Genomic DNA, 17,836 nt, shown 5'->3' on the forward strand with positions numbered 1-17,836 from the left:
CTGATTCTTTCATAGAACAAAAGCTTAATTTCTCTATACTCTACGCTATCAGTCTATAAATATAGTTTATACGCAGAAATTTTATTAGAAAAATACATTGTCTAAGAAACTGTAATCATCTAAATTCTAAAAAATTTTTCGTTGCAGATAAACTGATTCGATTCTTCTTTGTAGGTACACAATGTGAGGCAGCAATTCTTGTTTTCTTGATAAAGTATTTTCCGGAATAATATAGAATGGAATGAAATCGAATCGCGTTTATCAGACCTAGTTTTCCCGATAATTAATTTTCTTGTATTGTCAAGTGCGTCCTTATTGATATGACAATTCAGCATGATAATATAAGATATGAAAGAGATAAGAAAAATCGATTTATGTTAAGAGAAACCCAGTAGTTTCATGAATCCATTCTCGTAGAATAACGAACCAGACGTGTGATATGATTCCTGAATAAATCTCAATTCTTCACATGTTCCTTAAATTATTTATAATATTCATGCTGTGTAAAATACGATATACATTAATACGTAACAACACCCAATTTCATCTCCCACCTTACATCTCTAAATCTATTGCTAAGTATTCATTCATCAATCTCCACAATCACAGCATCCCAATATTCCCAAAACCACTTAGTAACAGCGACATAAATGCCGCCTGAATGGGTTAAAAAACGAAAAAAAAGAGGCCTCCATTATATTCTACAAAAAGGGGACACAACTTGTTCGAAGCACTTCCATGCAAAATTGCCTCGTCGACAGCGTGGCGCTGAGCGTGGAAGCGAAGCAACGTTGACATCGGTATCCTGTGGGAAATCAGACATTGTTTCGCATTGGACGAGGAAGTTGCGTTTCCATGTCTCAGTCGTCGAACACAGAGAATTTCCGTTCGCCTCGCCTGTTCGCGTCTGGATTCGGCCGAGCCACTAAAAAAAGACTGTGGACCTCGATCGCGTGGGTGGATAGGAGAGAAACACGAACTCTGGTCGGCGTTCAGGGCGTAATCAGACACAGCCACGTGGTCTTCTAATCAGCAGCCACTCGCGCTGAAGTGCTGGCGTAAAGGCTGCCGCGATATTAATGCACAGCTCGAATCGGCTGCCCTCGCGTGAACTAGCCCGCTATTCACAGGGTGTCCTGGAAGCACTTCGGCCAATAGGCTAATGAGATTGACACGGGGAGTTTACCATTGTGAAATAAAATGTTATTATCGGGCACGTCCTCGGGAAGGTGGTAAATCTGCCAGCGTAATTGCATAATAGCGATTTGCATAACCGGTACGCTGTGATTAATGGGTTGACGGCACGTGTCATGGCAGATGGACAATATCGAATGCATCCTGTTATCTGTTGTTTCCTATCAGATTATCGATAGCGGTACGTAGGGGCGAATTGTTAGAGATTATTGTGTTTAGATCGTGATATCTCCTCGAGGCACGGTACTGATGGAGTGGAGCGGATGAATCTTCTTTAGTGCTGCTTTCTTGAATGACAAATGCTTTTCTATTTCAGTGAGTAACTGAACAGACGCAACTCGCATACTTAAGGTAAATTAAATTGCAAATAATGCTTGGTGCAGCGTGTTTAATCTGGATGACTGTTCCAGTGTTCCGTGCCAAGGCGTTCCCTTTCGTTTGATGAGATGGTAGGTGACGAAACGTGTGTTAGTTTGGAAAAGGGAGAGGAACTTATGAAAAAGGTGAAATGTTTGAAAGGTTTACTTCATTTAATGGGCAAATAGAGATTTATTTAAAAATTAGATGAAAATATCGTTTCATCTATGGAAGAAAATAATAATAGGGTGACTGGTAAGATGAAAATTTGTTTCATATCTTTTCTTGCTTAAAATAAGCCAAAAAATTGAATGAACAGAAAGCTCCCCTAGAGGGAAGTCTTCCTTCTTGTCTACAGAAAATACAATACGTCATTTTTACATTTCTGCTCGCCCAAAATGCATTGCAATTTAACGAGCATAAAATCGGACTATTTAAGTTTCCTCTGAAATTTTGCGTCAATATCCACAGCTTTCTCCGAAAAATATCATTTCACAATTTTTTCTAATCTAAAACAAACAATTCAATGACCAACTCGCATAACAAAGAAAACATGTAACTCCAAAAAATATCTCCTTTCTCATTCAAAGTAATTTACAACTCCACATTCAGCATAAGAAGCTTTCTCCGAAGAAGCTCATTTTGCATCTACAATAATCTGTTTTTATCTAAAAACAAACTGAGTCTCGACAACAAAATCAAGAAATAACACAAGAAGCTTCTTCAAGTGACTGCGTGATGAAGTGACACGCGAAGTGATTTAAAAATATTGTAATTTTAAAATGCAAAATGCTAACATACGAACACAAAACACATAAGAATACCAGATGGATTTGCTTTGATAGTATTTCACATCTTCAGAAACTACGATATTTTGACCTAACTTCGCCTCTAATCGAAACCTTTTTGCCAGGGGTTGTGGGGCAAGAAGAGATGCCACGAAAGAAGAAAATAATTTCGATATCTCTTCCCACGAGAAACAAATAAACAATTGGACGATGCGAGTGTGGCACGCGAGAGGAAGCTTCCCCGGAAGAAGGCAGGAAAAATAACAAGCGGAGGAACGACTTAGGAAGGCTCGGCACGCGATATCGAGAACGGAGCGAGGAACGGTGGCCTGGGCCGCGTGTGCGCTGCAACCGCGCGAGCACCATGCATTTTATACCGACCCAGAGGAGATCGCTGCGATTAGGCTCGCCAAGGCCGCGTTTACTCGACGATTTTCCTCCTCGTTTGTAAGGAGTATCGGCAACGCAGCGATAGATCGTCACGGGCATGGCTCAGCGCGTGCTTCAGTCGAGCCGCGGACGTCGTTCCGTGCTCCTCTTCTTCCATTAAACCGAATGGTGCTTCCTCTTTTCGGGACATCGATCACTCCCCTTCTGGAGACCTCTGTCACGCGGGTGTGTAACATCTGAGGTGAGTTTGATCATTCTTGGCTCCTCGTATCGAAATTTGGTACCTCAATTTTTGCTTCTTTTGGAGAATTGGAGATCCTGGTAGGATTTGGCTGGAATCTGTGAATCGTTTAATAGAAGTCTGTTCATGGAAGGTTTGTTAGGGATTGTTGCTCTAGAATTAAGTTTCTTTTGTCTGTTCTTCATTTCATTTGAAAATGGACTACCTTACTTTGCAATTGAGCTGGTGTGATGAAGAATAGAGCGAGTCTAAGAAGCACATTTTGAGATATTTGAATCCATCGTGTGATTCTGTGCGTTTTACGTATCTGCATCCCAAGATCAGAGTGCATTAAGTCTGCTTGTTCTCTGAGTGACTTAATACATTTTGCCTCTGGCGTTCAGATATAGTTTTGAGATTATTTAGAAATGACTAATAATGACTTGTACTATTCTTCAACTCACTAATTCGATCAGATAAGTAGGTACATATATTTTTCTAAGTCCTAATTGAATACTGAGAAAAATGGCACCTGCTATAGACCCTACACTAATCTTCAGTCTCATACACTCATGCCTAGATGGAAGTGAGTTTATTTGTTGGAAAGATATAGTATAATAATTTAACGCTAACATGCTACCTAGTGCTCAAAAAATATACTTTACAGTTTCCTCTCTGCTAAAATTATTCAAGATATACCCAAGATCTTCGCTCCATCGATAAGCAGTAGACGATCGAAGTCAACTTTCAATTTTTTAACTCTTTTCTTTTACGAGCCATAAATTCCGCTCCATAGATTATATTTATATTCACATAGTTATGTAACAGCGATTTCGTCTGCACTGATGATACCACGTATTTATCTTTCTGAGGGGAGATCGTGGATCTGCGTATTTTTTCATAAGCGTCGTGCAAACAGTGGATTCCAGGCGAGTTATGCCAAGCGTATTTCGCGTGGATCCGTGAAAGTGGAGCGTGTTTGAAAGTATGTCGCTGTATCGTGAATTGTATCGTCGCGCGACTGTATTATGATAAACGTATCTAATTGCCAAGGCAAGTGTCACTCGTGACTTAACTTACTAAAAATCTCATGAATTATCTTTGGACTGACGCGTGGATAAATCTGTCCATGGTGACCCTTCTGTCGATTTGGAGTTGTATCGTATTTTATCGCTGTCAATGAACCGTGCATGCTAGTACTTACGACATGTATAGTACATTATAGTATCGTGTTATTGTGTCATTCTGACTGTAACTAGTGGTAATGTGAGCTGTATGTTATCGAGACAGTGAATTAGATTTTACTTTTTTGCAGTTTTATTTTTTGCTGTAGTTTTTGCTTCCAGGCACTATTTTTGATTAGTATGACTAGTCTTCTAGTTTACTTAGAAACTTAGTTACTTCACCAATAGACTTTAGTCTATTAGACTATTAGTAGTTGACTGGTCTACGTAATGTTTTCTACTTATTTTAGCTTTCTTTTTTTAATTTCTTCAATCTTGTTGTCTTCAGAGATCTATTATTTTCTTGGTTATTTACTGTACCTCGAATTGTTAATGCTATAGAATTAACGTCATTTCTTACAATACGATAAATGTTGTTTGTATTTTCTTAACCAGAATTCAGCATTGTTTGATGGCAATCTTCCCACAAACTGTTATACGTCCTTGAATCTCATTTCGCAGTTTGCATGGAAGTAACAATCATTAAATATTTTACAAGTGATGAGTTCGCTGCTTTTTCAACGCAAAAATATGCGTAATTTTTCGCTTGGAGGAATATTTCCAGATGCATCAACACGGAATTTCCATGCGTTCGATTGGCTCCGATAACCATACCATTATCAGTTGCATTTCCACTTCGATAAATTATTAATTTTCATTCAAATTGGACACTCGTTAGTATTCGTCATTGTAACGTAAATTGTTTTCAAAAAGTTCAACACTGCCACAACGAAATTTCTGCGTCAATAATTATCGTTAAACATATTTGCAATTTTATTTAATTTAATGATTACAATTATCTGGAATTTGAAATATTTAAATAATAAACATGAGCAAGGATTAAACCATTAAATGAATATTCATCGGTAGATTTTAAATGTCCAATTCTTCTAGCCTCTACAATTAGAGCTTACCCACTATAATCTTCACTTAAAAAGATTCCCTCTAAATTCGCTTACACTGATATAATTCAGGTCAACTTTGTAACCGTAGATACCAAATCGCCATATTAACATATCTCATTTTCGACCTCAACCCGTATCAAATTTGAAATTCGTAACTTTTCCCAAAGCCACGTTCAGAATTTTCGAATTTGAAGTGTAGTCATTTTAACGAGTACTTGAACAATTTTCCTCCGAATACACGGGCCTTCGTTAACGTAATTAAGGTCAGCACTGCAACTGTAACAAACTATCCGAACGTTTCTCGATCGACCCGAATTGGAGTTGCCACTGAACGTCGTACATTGTTTCCGTGGTCAGCGACTGTTCGATTCAAATGGAACGTGGGAAAACGAGGAAGTTGCATTCTGCTTTCCAGCGGACACGAACCCCCGCACGACGAGTCATCCGAAACCTTCTCGGTCAGCCGTCGTTTGAATTCAAGAAAGCAGTGGTTAACGCTTGAACGCCCACCTGCCGCGAGATAATCGTGGGAGTGCATTCACCGTGAAGTTGGAGAGAGAAATTTCAAAGAGAAGAGCTCGATTAATTCGTGAACGCGATAACAACGTCGAGACTGATAACGCAATTGACCTGTCGTCCTGGGACTCGTTGCAATACGAAAAGTGATGATTATCGCCGCACGTACTAACGATAATGCAATATCGTTGATCCGATAATCGCGTACTGCCAATTACACTATGGGGAACGTGATAAATACTGATCATTCGAGTTCGTTACAGACTCTTTAAATTGAAATTCATTTATTTTGAATTGTGATTGTAACGAGTGCAGGTGCCAATGTATCGTCGTGGTCGTTTTAAATTGAATTATTGGGTGGGATGGAGGAAGTAAGTGAAAGAAGTGTTCGTATTTCAAGCGATACAATTGGACATAGTTCTACAAGGGAAGTTTGTTCTCTATATTTTATCGCTTTTATTGGAGTATAGCTCTTTGAAATAAATTTTAATTCACGATCATAAATCAGTTCAGACATTTTTATTGAAAGTCTTGTGCACTCTCCTTTTGTAGTCATAAACAATATATTGATACTCGTAAAAAATAAGTGAAGTAGTTTTTGAAAATATTTTGCCTGCTACTCGTGTATTCTTACGTGAATGACAAATTTATGCACATAATTATGAATAATATTAATTTACACCGTTATGAATCATGTTAATAAGAATTCCTAACGGAGATTATTAGAAAAACAGTAGTAATAAAATATGGAATGAATAAAATGAATTGAAAATAAGTTTACTTAAAATTAGAAACAGTGTAGGTCATACGGGCATTGCGAGGCTATTGATTTAATTATTAATATTGAAATTTCCGAGAATTAATTATTGTAAAATCTGTTTCATGTTTTTCCTATCAGCTGCATCTTTTCCATGTTTCATATTTTATTCATTTTGCATTTTATTTCTCTTTTTCTAGGAACGAATATACACTGATATTGAAAATAAGTATATTTATTTTAATACAAGGTATCTATTCTAAACGTAATTGCTCATTTAATTTTTCAAGTATGTATCGTTAGAACAACTACAATGCCTAACACTTCGACAAGCGTCTATTTAATCAGTAGCACCGTTTATTAAGCTCAAGCTTGTGCAACTCTGAAAGACGGCATTCTGCAAGTTTGCCCAAGTGGATGCTAAAAGAAACCGGGGAATCGTGCCGCGCAATTACCAATGAATCATGCGTCGCGCATCTAAACGATCGTAGGAGCAATTGCGTCAAAAGAATTTGCTATTTTTCTTTCGTAAATCGAGGAATAAGAGACTCGAACATCTTCCCTCGCGATTTCGATAACTCGCTTGAAAGTTTTACCGAGAACATCCAACGTACAGATAATCAATTAAATTAATTGAAAAGTAAAGTTACAGCTGTGGAGTTCGAACAAAATTCGGAAAGAAATAGTGAAAATGTTAAGAAAAATTATAATGTGAAACAGAGTAGTTTATTCACGTCATACTTTCGAAGATATAATATTCAAAGTAGGTACTCCATATTAAAAATGTCAATTTTTTTATTTTATTTCAGTTACAAACGCAAGACCAAATATAAAATGGCTGACCCACCACCCGTCATCACCATGGTTTTCTCAACCCTCACCCATGTCCTTCTACTGGCACCTGTAATCTACATTCTGTCTTTGGCCTTTGGAGCATACAATTTCTTCGCCTGGCATCCCATCTGTATGAGCGTCGGAGTAAGTAACTAATTAACGACTATTAATAACACCATAGCACAACAAATATAAACCATTTCTCATAGCTTTTAACAGTACATCCCATACCCAAAGAATTTGATAATGCATACGTTCCTCAAGTGCATTGGCATATTTTTCTTCTCGACTGTCGAGTGAAATTGCTTGAGCAAACATTAGACAGTGCAAACACGTTTCATAACGGTTAGGTGCTCTGTGTTCTTCCCTTATGCCTGTGCCTCAGAGTCAGAGTAACCCAAGTCCATTTTTTTCTAAATTAAGTTTTTTCCAGGATTTTACTGCTTTCTCTTCGTTTGATTAAAATAATAGGAATTTAGTTAAGCTACGTTTTAAGTGAAGAAAATTTAATAGTATAAACTACTTCGAATGCTATGTTAGAAAATGGGTAATTGGATTTGTTTTCTGGCTCTCCTGAAAAATAACAAAAAAGGACTTGAATTGCTCTATCTCTGAGATACAAATGCGTCGAACACTGCCTACATCAATTTTCTGATACGAAACAGGATAGGAACCGATAAAAACAGATAATTAGAGAGAGATTTTGGAGTAGGGTATATGGTATAACGTAAATAGGATGGATAATCAGAAAACGTATGATTTGGATCGAGTTTCCGCGGGTAAGCGCAGCCTATTCCATTTTGATGCAGATCCGATTAATATTTCGCTTGTTCCAAACTGGAGCAAACGAAATAATGATTTCATGATCCATTTTAAATGTGTTGATGATTAAATATGGATTTCAAGAAGATTAAAATCACGTCATAGGCATTCTACACGTGTCTGGAATTAGATGTCTTTCCAAGAACTCAGACACAACACGTTAATCGTGATTCATGCGGTCTTCATTCAAGTGTCTTGATAGCGTGCTCGATTTTCACACAGTAATCCTGCTTGAACGTAAATATATTCTGAGCCTATGATCTAACTGCTTCTATAGTTCCCCTTCATTCATTTAATACATCTAGCTTTTGCTTGGCTCTTAGTAAGCAAGAGTGATGCAAAATTAATTTGATGTACGAGATACACGAAAAGAATTTGGTTTAATCAATAATAGATAGCGCGGGAATACATGCAGTGAGTGTATCAAATGGAGGATCTGAGTTCCTGATTCATTTGTTTATTGCTTTCTCTTTAACGAGCAGAAATATTCTATATATGAAATTATTGAATTAATTAAAATGATGGAAAGATATAATAAATAAACACTAATATGAAATATAAAGGAAGCATAAAGTAAATCAAGAATTCTGAAATAACAATTATAGGAAATTTAAACACAATAAATTTCCAGATAAAAAGAAAAAGTAGATTAAAACTGTAGCGAAACTCATAATCAACTAAATTTCCTATAAAAATTTGCTTGTCAATAGCCTAAAACTCTTTAGTACTATATTATAGCATACCATTAAAATTTTTCATCCCTCAAAAATGTATCTCCCCATTTACCAAAGTATCTCCATTTCACGCATGAACATCAACCTCTCCGACTAACAGATCATTTCCATCTAATTCCCACTCACCCCACAATAATCCACCCACGCCAAAATAACAAGAATATCACACCCAGCGAATTTCAATCCAGAGTCTCACCAAATTCTCTCCACACAAGACAGAGATCACCAAAAACTGACCATACAATGCCACTACCAGGTAGGTCTCCTGATAACGGAGGCAGTGTTCAGCATCTCTGGCGAAGCCTACATCGGCTCGAAAATCTCCAGGATGAACAGGGTGACGATGCACTGGGTGATGCACTCCGTTGGCCTGGTCCTAGTGCTCGTCGGCCTGATCATCATCGTGGTGAACAAAGTCAACAACAACAGACAACATTTCGCCTCACCTCACTCGATCCTCGGCCTGGTCAGCATCATCCTGGCCTGCCTGGCCGCGAGCTTCGGCGTCGTCACCAACAACCCCACGTGGCTGCAGCCTCGTTTCAGGCCAGTCCATTTGAAGATCATCCACGCGTTCGGCGGCATCGCTGTCACGATCCTCCTACTGTCCTCGGTCATCACTGGGACCTACACTCGCTGGTGGCCTGGCAGCGACACAGGGAGGAGCCTGGTCTTCGCCTCCTTCGTCATCGCTGGTTTCTTCATTCTACTGAAGCCTGTTCTAGGAGCTGTGTCTAGGACCAAGGTTGTCCTGAAGCCACCGAACGAGATTCCCACGCGGTGAATTCTGGGTGGTATTCTAGATTTTAGTGTAGCGTATCTAAGATCGCGTGAAGTGTCCTCGATTCGCTTGACGTCGAGGCGCTTTCGTGGAACAATTGGAGCGTGCAAAGTATATCGGGTTTTATTAGATGAGGAGAAAATGGGGTGAAACTAGGAGAAATTGATGATCGTGTATCGAGGACTGTGTCTATTGGTTCTGAGAATCGGTAGGGGTATTGATTGGGGATCATTTGATGCCCTTTCCGGTGTGGAACAATATATGGGGTGATTCAGAGTTGAGGATTATTGTAGAGGGTGACGAGAGATTATGAAGAAACATTTTTTATTGAATTAGTATACAACTGAAGTTATATTTTTCTTGAGATTTAATACTCGTAGATATTGAATTTCTGGGGAAATGCAAATGATGGTTTGCCTTTCTAGACTCACACTGTATGATGGCCTGCTCATCACAGAGATTTAAAAGCTGCATTTTGAAGGTATTTTATACTAGAGACTACAGGTAGACTAGAAATGTATTTATTAAACAGAACTTGTTTCTTTCGTTGTCTCCTGCTGCCCTATGCTAATTAGTCAATATTACTTCTACTTATCTTGGTAAATTAGTCCTACCTCATTAATAATTCTGAGTCACCCAATATATGTCTCAAGAAACTGACAATCGTGTATGTACATTTATACAGTTAAAGAAAGGAAATTTATTTTCAGTACATTTTGCATTAGATTTTGGTCTTCATCGTATTCGTCAGCCTGAAACTATATAAAGGACACAGTGGTAGGTTTCCATTTAAAACGCTCCGTTGCCAACGTGTTAAAAGTATTGTTGTGTTCAGAGTTTACTTACTGTTTGATCAGCAGATGTCAAGATTAATGTGATATTCTGGATTCATTTGAAGATTAGGGTTTAGTATCGAAAGAGTGTGTGTCAATATTATTTAGGACCCAGATAATTTGTATTTTGGTGAGACTTCTATTTATTGAGTCACGTACCATTAAAACGAGTCTTATCTGAAATACCGTGACGATATCTTTATCTGCCAATTTGTAAACGCTTTACGTGAAGGGCACGTTTTCTACGCTTTTTGGAAGTACTAAAGACTTACGAATATAAATATGAGTATCTTAATGTTAACTTTTTTATGTAAATAAAATACCATTTGTCAGCGTAATTCAAATTCAAATATTCCGTCCTGCAAAATAACTATGCGATAGGCAATCTTGAGTGTTGTAGACAAATTAACAAATTTTAAAAATGAGAAAACTTATGTAAATGTAAACCTCTGAGTGCTACAACTTGCAGAAATAGTGCATTGAAAATCATTATTTTACCATCGCCATGTGTTTACTAAACAGTTAACATATTTTAAGGATTTCTTATCCAAATGTTGCTAAAGAAAGATACCAAAAAATGCTTTTGAAGTTACTGTTAAAAGGATATCATATCTTTAAAAATAAATATTTAATATTTCATAGTAATTAGTATTATAAAAAAAAAGAGAAGAAATTATGATCAACTAACATTAATGTAAAGTAGGAAAAGGAACAATGATAAATGACCAGTGTATCGTCAACCATATATATCAACACTTTATTAATTACACACGCATCATATACATATACATAGAATTTACATAATGTATATATACCTTTCGCGATGCAATGTACATGTATATTAATACAGTTTCTTATTTTTCGATATAGTTACCGAAATACTTCCGATGTCTTCATCACCACTTAGATATCATTTTACTTATGTCTTTCTTTTTCTTTTTGTTAATCCTCTTCTTATACTCTTTGCAAATTGTCAACGCACGATAAAAACATCTCGAATCGAACTCGTCACACGTTAAAACGTTTCTTTCGCACCTGTGCATGGAAGCATCCCTTAACACATTATGCAACAACGTGTATACATGTATATATTTCTTCATATTATATACATATATATACATATCAATGCTTGCGTGTGTACATACGTGTTTCTCGAATATAGTTAAAACATGTAGTCTTATACTTTTCCCTCTCTTTTTTCTCCCCACTGTGAATACTAGCTCTATGGCTTTCATATTTTTACGTGGGTAGGGTGAATCAAAAGGTAAAGGCAATTTCTATGCAAATCCGTAGATTACGTTATAAAACGAAAATTCATCAAGATTCATCGATCTACTGAAAATACATACTGGGTTCCATTAAATCGAATTAAAGAATCAAAGTAATTCATCGGTTTCCCCTGGAATTCAATTTACCACGTTGAGTGTATAAATAACAATAGTACTCGAGTAGAATTAAAATTAAAGCGAATTTGAAAGAGAATGAAAGAATAACAGAGATTAATTCCTATTTTCTTTTCCAGGTTACGATAAATTAAAAATAAACTGCTTTTACTTCTTGATATTTCTTACATTTTCGCTACTCTTTATTGTGCTTCGATTGTGCATCGTTCTGCGCGGTTTTATAATGTTTAATCTTTTGATTTTCCATGACAAATCGTCATTCGACGACGTACAAAAGTCTCGTCTGAACAAGAGGAATTGCTAACCGTCTTCTCGAAACTTAACAGACCCCTTATCAGCTACCCTATCTTCGCTCTTGAACGCTCTTCCTTCTTTGATTAGCTCTAGGACACGTTACTTTGTACTGTTCGCTCTACTGGTTGCTCTTAGTGACGTAAAGACAGTAACATTACACGGTAATTATTGAATTTGCTTTTTAAATTAAAACGAACCAGAATTATTGAACAATTTATGGTGAACACATTTATTATCTTAATTTACGAGTCCAGAACAAATTGTTTCCTTAAGAAGAAATTGGAGTATTCCTTTATTCTTAATTTTAACTTGTTTTGGAAAGTAGGTACGGAAGTATCTAATTGTTTTCAAATTTTCAATAGTTTTGGTTTAAAATTTTAAATTTTCAAATATTTAAATTTTTAAATGTTTAAATTTTCAAATATTTAAAATTTTAAATTTTCAAATATTTAAATTTTTTAATTTTCAAGAGTTCAAATGTTCAAATTTGTTCATTTTCTGAAGTATTTAATACTTTTTTCAATTCATGAATTTTAATTTCCAGAAGCAAATAGGCTATGTCTTTACAAATAGCTTTTTAGTATTTCTGGTATAAAATAACAGATATGAATGTTCAACAATTTTAGAGACGTAATTAGTTGAAATAATGTAAGCATATTACATGTTTTTTGTACGAGAACACTTGAAATGATCATTATTCTACAATTTTCGATTTTGCATCAATAATGTAAACAAAATCTAACGAAACACCTTGGAAACTAATTTCTATTCATTCGTCATAAAGAATTAAAAAATGAAAGGACAAAGATATGAAACAATATGATAACACTATCTTTATGGCCACAACCAGTTAGTATCCCAACTATATATATAACAATACCCATATCTTTAGTGTGCATTTACTTCCAGTAAATGTCCTTAAGAAAAGAATATGTGACTTAAAAATTCTAAAATTTGCAAAAAAGAACAGTGAAATAGACTCATAACAAAAATCCAAAGTCTCTCGCTCTACTTTCATCTAAAATTGTTGCGCAGCATTCAACAGAACTCCACATAAATGTAGAACAAGAATGATACATCTAATCTTTTATTTTTTTTTCTATCCCATTACTGGTAATGTTACCGCTAATTTTATGCCACTGAATCTTAACCCTACCTAGGACAGTCGACCACATAGTCTGGCCGGTTAGAACCAGCTGCTAACGCTATTAGTTATCATTAAATTTTTACTTTGTAACGTAACTCCTTTTAATAATATTATTATCGTTACTGTTAACGACACGCTAACTTTTTTTTTCTTGCTTAAATCCCTTTTAAACCTGCATTAGATTCGCCTATCTAGCCTAAGGACATTAAACTTTGTCGAATGCTTATCTATCAGTCACCCTTCTTCTTGCGAATCCCAAGCACTCTAACCGATAATCTCATTCTGTTTAATAAAACGATCTCACCCTTTTCGTCGATCGGTCATTCCGCGGGGTTTCTCGATGAAGAAATTTTGTCGCTGATTATGTCACGGATATGGCTAGTTAGCAGTGTGTTTTGCATTTTTTTTTTTTTTATCAGTACGTTTCATTCTCGTTCCAACTTTCAGTATAGTCGCAGGATATAATCTAAGAACTTCTCTCCGCAAAATTCACGGTAATTATTAGTACACGAACATAGTAATTCATACAATCAGGAGTCCCTATTTGACAACCAGCCAAAGGCAGTTCGCTACTTCAATGAAACAAACACTCGAATAAAACGCTGATGAAGTGTACGAAGTGAGTAGACTTGGCTAACTTTCATCTTCGATTGGATACGAATTCCGACCTTGGGATTCGAGGATCGTCCTATCGAATGTTCTGACTATTCTCTGAAGCTCTGAGTATTAACAACGACTAGACTCTAAGGTGTTAATTAGGTCATCGAGGATCCGAGCAGCGAACAGATGCCGAAGATCCTCCTCCACTTTTTCGTCCCTTTGAGCAAAGGATCAATGGCCAAGGACGATTGCATACCCCTAACTCGATTAATCGCTAAATTACGTCTAACATCTCATTTTACAAGAAGGATTCCCTTAAATCGCTAACAACGAAATAACGTTTCCTTTTCGCATCGAAACGTAAAATTTCTATCAATCTACGCAATGGGGTTGAAAATCGCCGAAGGGAGAAGGGGGTAAAGGGTCAAGGGGTAAAGAATTTCAATGAAAATGACCCAATTGTTGAACGAGGGGGTGGCGGTGGATCGTTAAGAGGACGAAAAGTGGAGTTAGGCCCATTTTGCGCTAAAAAATATACGTATTCGCTCTTGTCGTGCACACTTTCCTCACTTGCGCGCAGAAATACGTCTTTGTCGCTCGTTTTCTCTCACACACTCACGGATACGAGTTAACATACACGTATAATATATTTTCCTGTTTTTACTTTGAACGCAGCGGGCTTCGGTAATGTTATAATTGTTTTTTTTCCTCCCTTTTCTCCGTTTGCCTCTTTAATTTCTTGTACAGGGTGTTACAAGAGATGAGGACAATTTTCTGCAGGTTCAATAATAGACGTAATACGTGTGACGAATGACAGTTACTGATTCAATAATTAAAACCTTCAATTTAGTTACATATATAAAACCTTGAACTCGCCCCAAGTCTTGATAGACAATCATTTATTAGTGACCTGATAGCATGCTAGTTAATTCATATCTGAGATCAGTATTTTGCAAAATAAAAAAAAAATACAATTGAAATAATAATCGTCATTCGATACATGACTAGATAAATTTTCTTCCTTATTTTAACGTCTACCATTAGTCCCACGAAATTCTCTCTAATATCTTGTAACATCTTGCATTACGTCTCACTTTCTTCTTTTGTACACGTAGTAAACTATGCGACGCGTACACCAGTGTACAAGCGTCTATAAATATATGTATATACGTAATATTTATGTGTATATATATACTATATATGTATACCTGTAACGTGTGTATAGTTTTTGTATACGTAAGTACGATAATTGTTATACATACGGTACAGCTAGCAACACTTTACAAACGGGGTCACATAAAAAATAAAGAATCACGATCTCTCACGTTTATTGACTGTACGTACGCGTTAATTGTCACTGGCATCTCGACGCTCGCCGACTTAATCTTTTAGATATATTTATATATATATATATATATAGATCTGTGTATATATTTATTTCTTTATTCATGTATACATGTATATAATTCCTATTTTGGATCGGAAACGATCCGAAACGTTTTCTCGCTGACCCGTGAAACGACACACCGTGCACCCTTCCTTGTACTCTTGCCCTTCGCTCGCGATCGACGCAAAAATATCCCTTTCACGTTAGCCTCCTACTGTGGAACGTTTACCCTCGCAGAGTGCAGAATAGCTAGTCTATTTCCCTGAAAGTCCTCGATAGCGTGAAATTAATAGGAATTGGAGCTGCTTATAGAAGGATACACTCGATAGTCGTTCTACTTCATTCGAGAATATATGTTATGTGTGTACTATAGTCAAACGGTTCGGACAGATTAAGTGTCCTTCAGCAGACGCTAGATGTAGGTATTCAGTGTCGAAAGATGAGTCTAAGTGAATGGAGCAAGTAGTTTTGTCTCAATAAAGTACCCACTACATACCTCAGTAGAGGTTTCGATGATTATAGTGGCTAATTCCTGTAATAGGGATTAATGATTATAAGCCAAGGAGATAGTTAATATATTTGTACAGAGCAATTTAATTTATAGTAAATTAATTTTGAAATTTTTTAACTAAATGTCAGTTGAAATTGAGAAATGTCGTTCATCTAGAGAAAGTATTTTCTATTATGTTAGAGTAAATTAATATATTAAATATATAGAGAAACTCCTGTGACTTCTACTTACATAATTAGGCTATTGTCACTTTCCTTTCATTGTAAAGTCACCTTTCGACTATGAATAGCTACTCTCGCCTAACACTTGTCGATCTCGTCATTTATCGATCAACTACTCAACGACAAGTAATTCTCTTCTATTCATAAAAGGTTTTTAATGCTCAACAACATAGCCCTTCGAGCGCATCCCTGGGTTTGTACTGGTTCCATTGTCAATACCACCGTAGCTAATAATAATAATTGCCCCTCGTCGCTTGAAAATCAATTAGGTACGTAGTTACGAGTTTACGAGAGCTCCGTGATTGCTTCTAGTACGCCGAGTCTACGGTGATCGATACAAGGAAGAGAAAAGAGCAAGAATCCTAAGAATAAAAAAACAGAAACTTCACGACTCGATTATCCTAGGAAATAATAAACACCCTTGAACAAAATTTACATTTCAAGAAGCAAGAATTGTCACGTTGACGTTATTAATATTGTCATAAAAATATGTCAATGCTCGAAGGGTTAAAAGGTCACACAAAAATAGAGCAACAATCGCGACGAGCATTTTTGAAGACCCTACGCTCGTCGACTAACGATCGTTGCGATATCTCTTCTGGAGGACGTTGATAAGTGAATGCAGGAAGAAGGATAGCGCTAATCATTATACTCTCTCGTTTGTAGGAAGATAACACTGCCTGCAGCTGCATCTTCATTTCTCTCATCGTCTCGCTCCTCGTCTGTCGGTTTTATCATCTACTCTGGTCACTTTGTTCTGTACGAACGTCTTTTAGCGAAATCTGTCGGTTCTCGTCCCAGCGACACCGCACTTCCGGTCGTAAGCTCCCGCACGAGTATTATGTGTGTATATAGAAACATTTCGCGAGTCAAGACCGAAGAAAAATATTACTCAACGTTCACGAAGCTACAAACTTACAAAACTTGCGGTTCGTTTAAGTGTCCCGTAACGATATCATTAACGATTAACGGATGTTCTAGCGTATCAAAGTGTTTCAGGTGTCTTTGCGTGCCATTTTGGGAACTTTGTTGCGAAAAGTAATTTAGCAGAGAAAAATCCAATTCTCTTAGTGAACACTTGTGAATTAATATTTGTAATGTTGGATTCTTTCAGGAATCTTTACTTTGTTTTTAATCTAGAAGATTTTTTGGATGGAGAATTGATTAGAGTTGAAGAAAAATAATAAGTTGAATCCATATTTCAGTCACATTAGGAGATCCCTTGTTCTCTTATAAAATTTCGTGAAAACTGATTCCCTAATCCTCTTGTGGTAAAAATTTGAGTAATTTTGATAATGATGTTAGATTTTTGTTAATCTAGTATTTGAGTTTTTGTATATTCAGTCCAGTGTGGAATGTGTTAATTGGAATGTAAAGGCAATTAGATAATATTTTATACATATTGACAGAAGGAACTAAATTATTCCGAGTGACTATGAATTTTAAATAAGCATAAAGGGAATTCACCCTCTCACGCGTCTTCTTTTGAGCTTCTCAGGGATCTAGTAATTTCCTTACATCCCCTTCAAAAAAGAGTCTTAAGAAGCTCTACTTTAGCCAACCTTGAATCGATAGAAGTACGAGAGACGCAAAGACCTTCGAAACAACTCGATATCAGTCACAGTGAAGTGTCGTTCGTGTATCAAGGAAATTCGACTGTTTGTACATGCTTCGTTGAATCTCCCGTGTAATGCAACCTCGGTCAATTGAACTGGCTACGCCGAACGCCTAAACGTTACCTTAAATAAACCTTATACGCAAGCAGTTACACGTTCGGGTCGATCGGACCGATCGAGTCGAGACTCGGCTGTCTGTGCAGAGTGTTTTACAGTTGAACTTCTTCTGCGCGTTAACAATAAATAGTAACTTTCCTCTATTCTATCGTATGTACGTACAATGGTTTTAATCCCTTAACGGTC

General features: G+C 36.6%; 1 protein-coding gene across 3 annotated transcripts in view; it reads left to right on the top strand.

Moving 5' to 3' along the window:
• The window catches only part of LOC143188924 (transmembrane reductase CYB561D2), a 34,104-nt gene extending 23,412 nt beyond the window's left edge, over positions 1-10,692 (top strand). The window contains exons 1-3 of one of the 3 annotated variants that reach the window (XM_076393457.1): positions 2,797-2,970; positions 7,160-7,328; positions 8,997-10,692. In XM_076393457.1, coding sequence (XP_076249572.1) covers positions 7,185-7,328; positions 8,997-9,524 — 672 coding nt within the window. In that variant the 5' untranslated portion in view covers positions 2,797-2,970; positions 7,160-7,184 and the 3' untranslated portion in view covers positions 9,525-10,692. Of the gene's footprint in view, positions 1-2,796; positions 2,971-6,932; positions 7,044-7,159; positions 7,329-8,996 lie in introns of those variants that run through there. The other 2 variants (XM_076393459.1, XM_076393458.1) reach the window with 2 other exon arrangements.
• Positions 10,693-17,836: the final 7,144 nt, after the last annotated feature.

This window comes from Calliopsis andreniformis, chromosome 3 (assembly GCF_051401765.1).
Source record: "Calliopsis andreniformis isolate RMS-2024a chromosome 3, iyCalAndr_principal, whole genome shotgun sequence".
NCBI classification, from domain to species: domain Eukaryota; kingdom Metazoa; phylum Arthropoda; class Insecta; order Hymenoptera; family Andrenidae; genus Calliopsis; species Calliopsis andreniformis.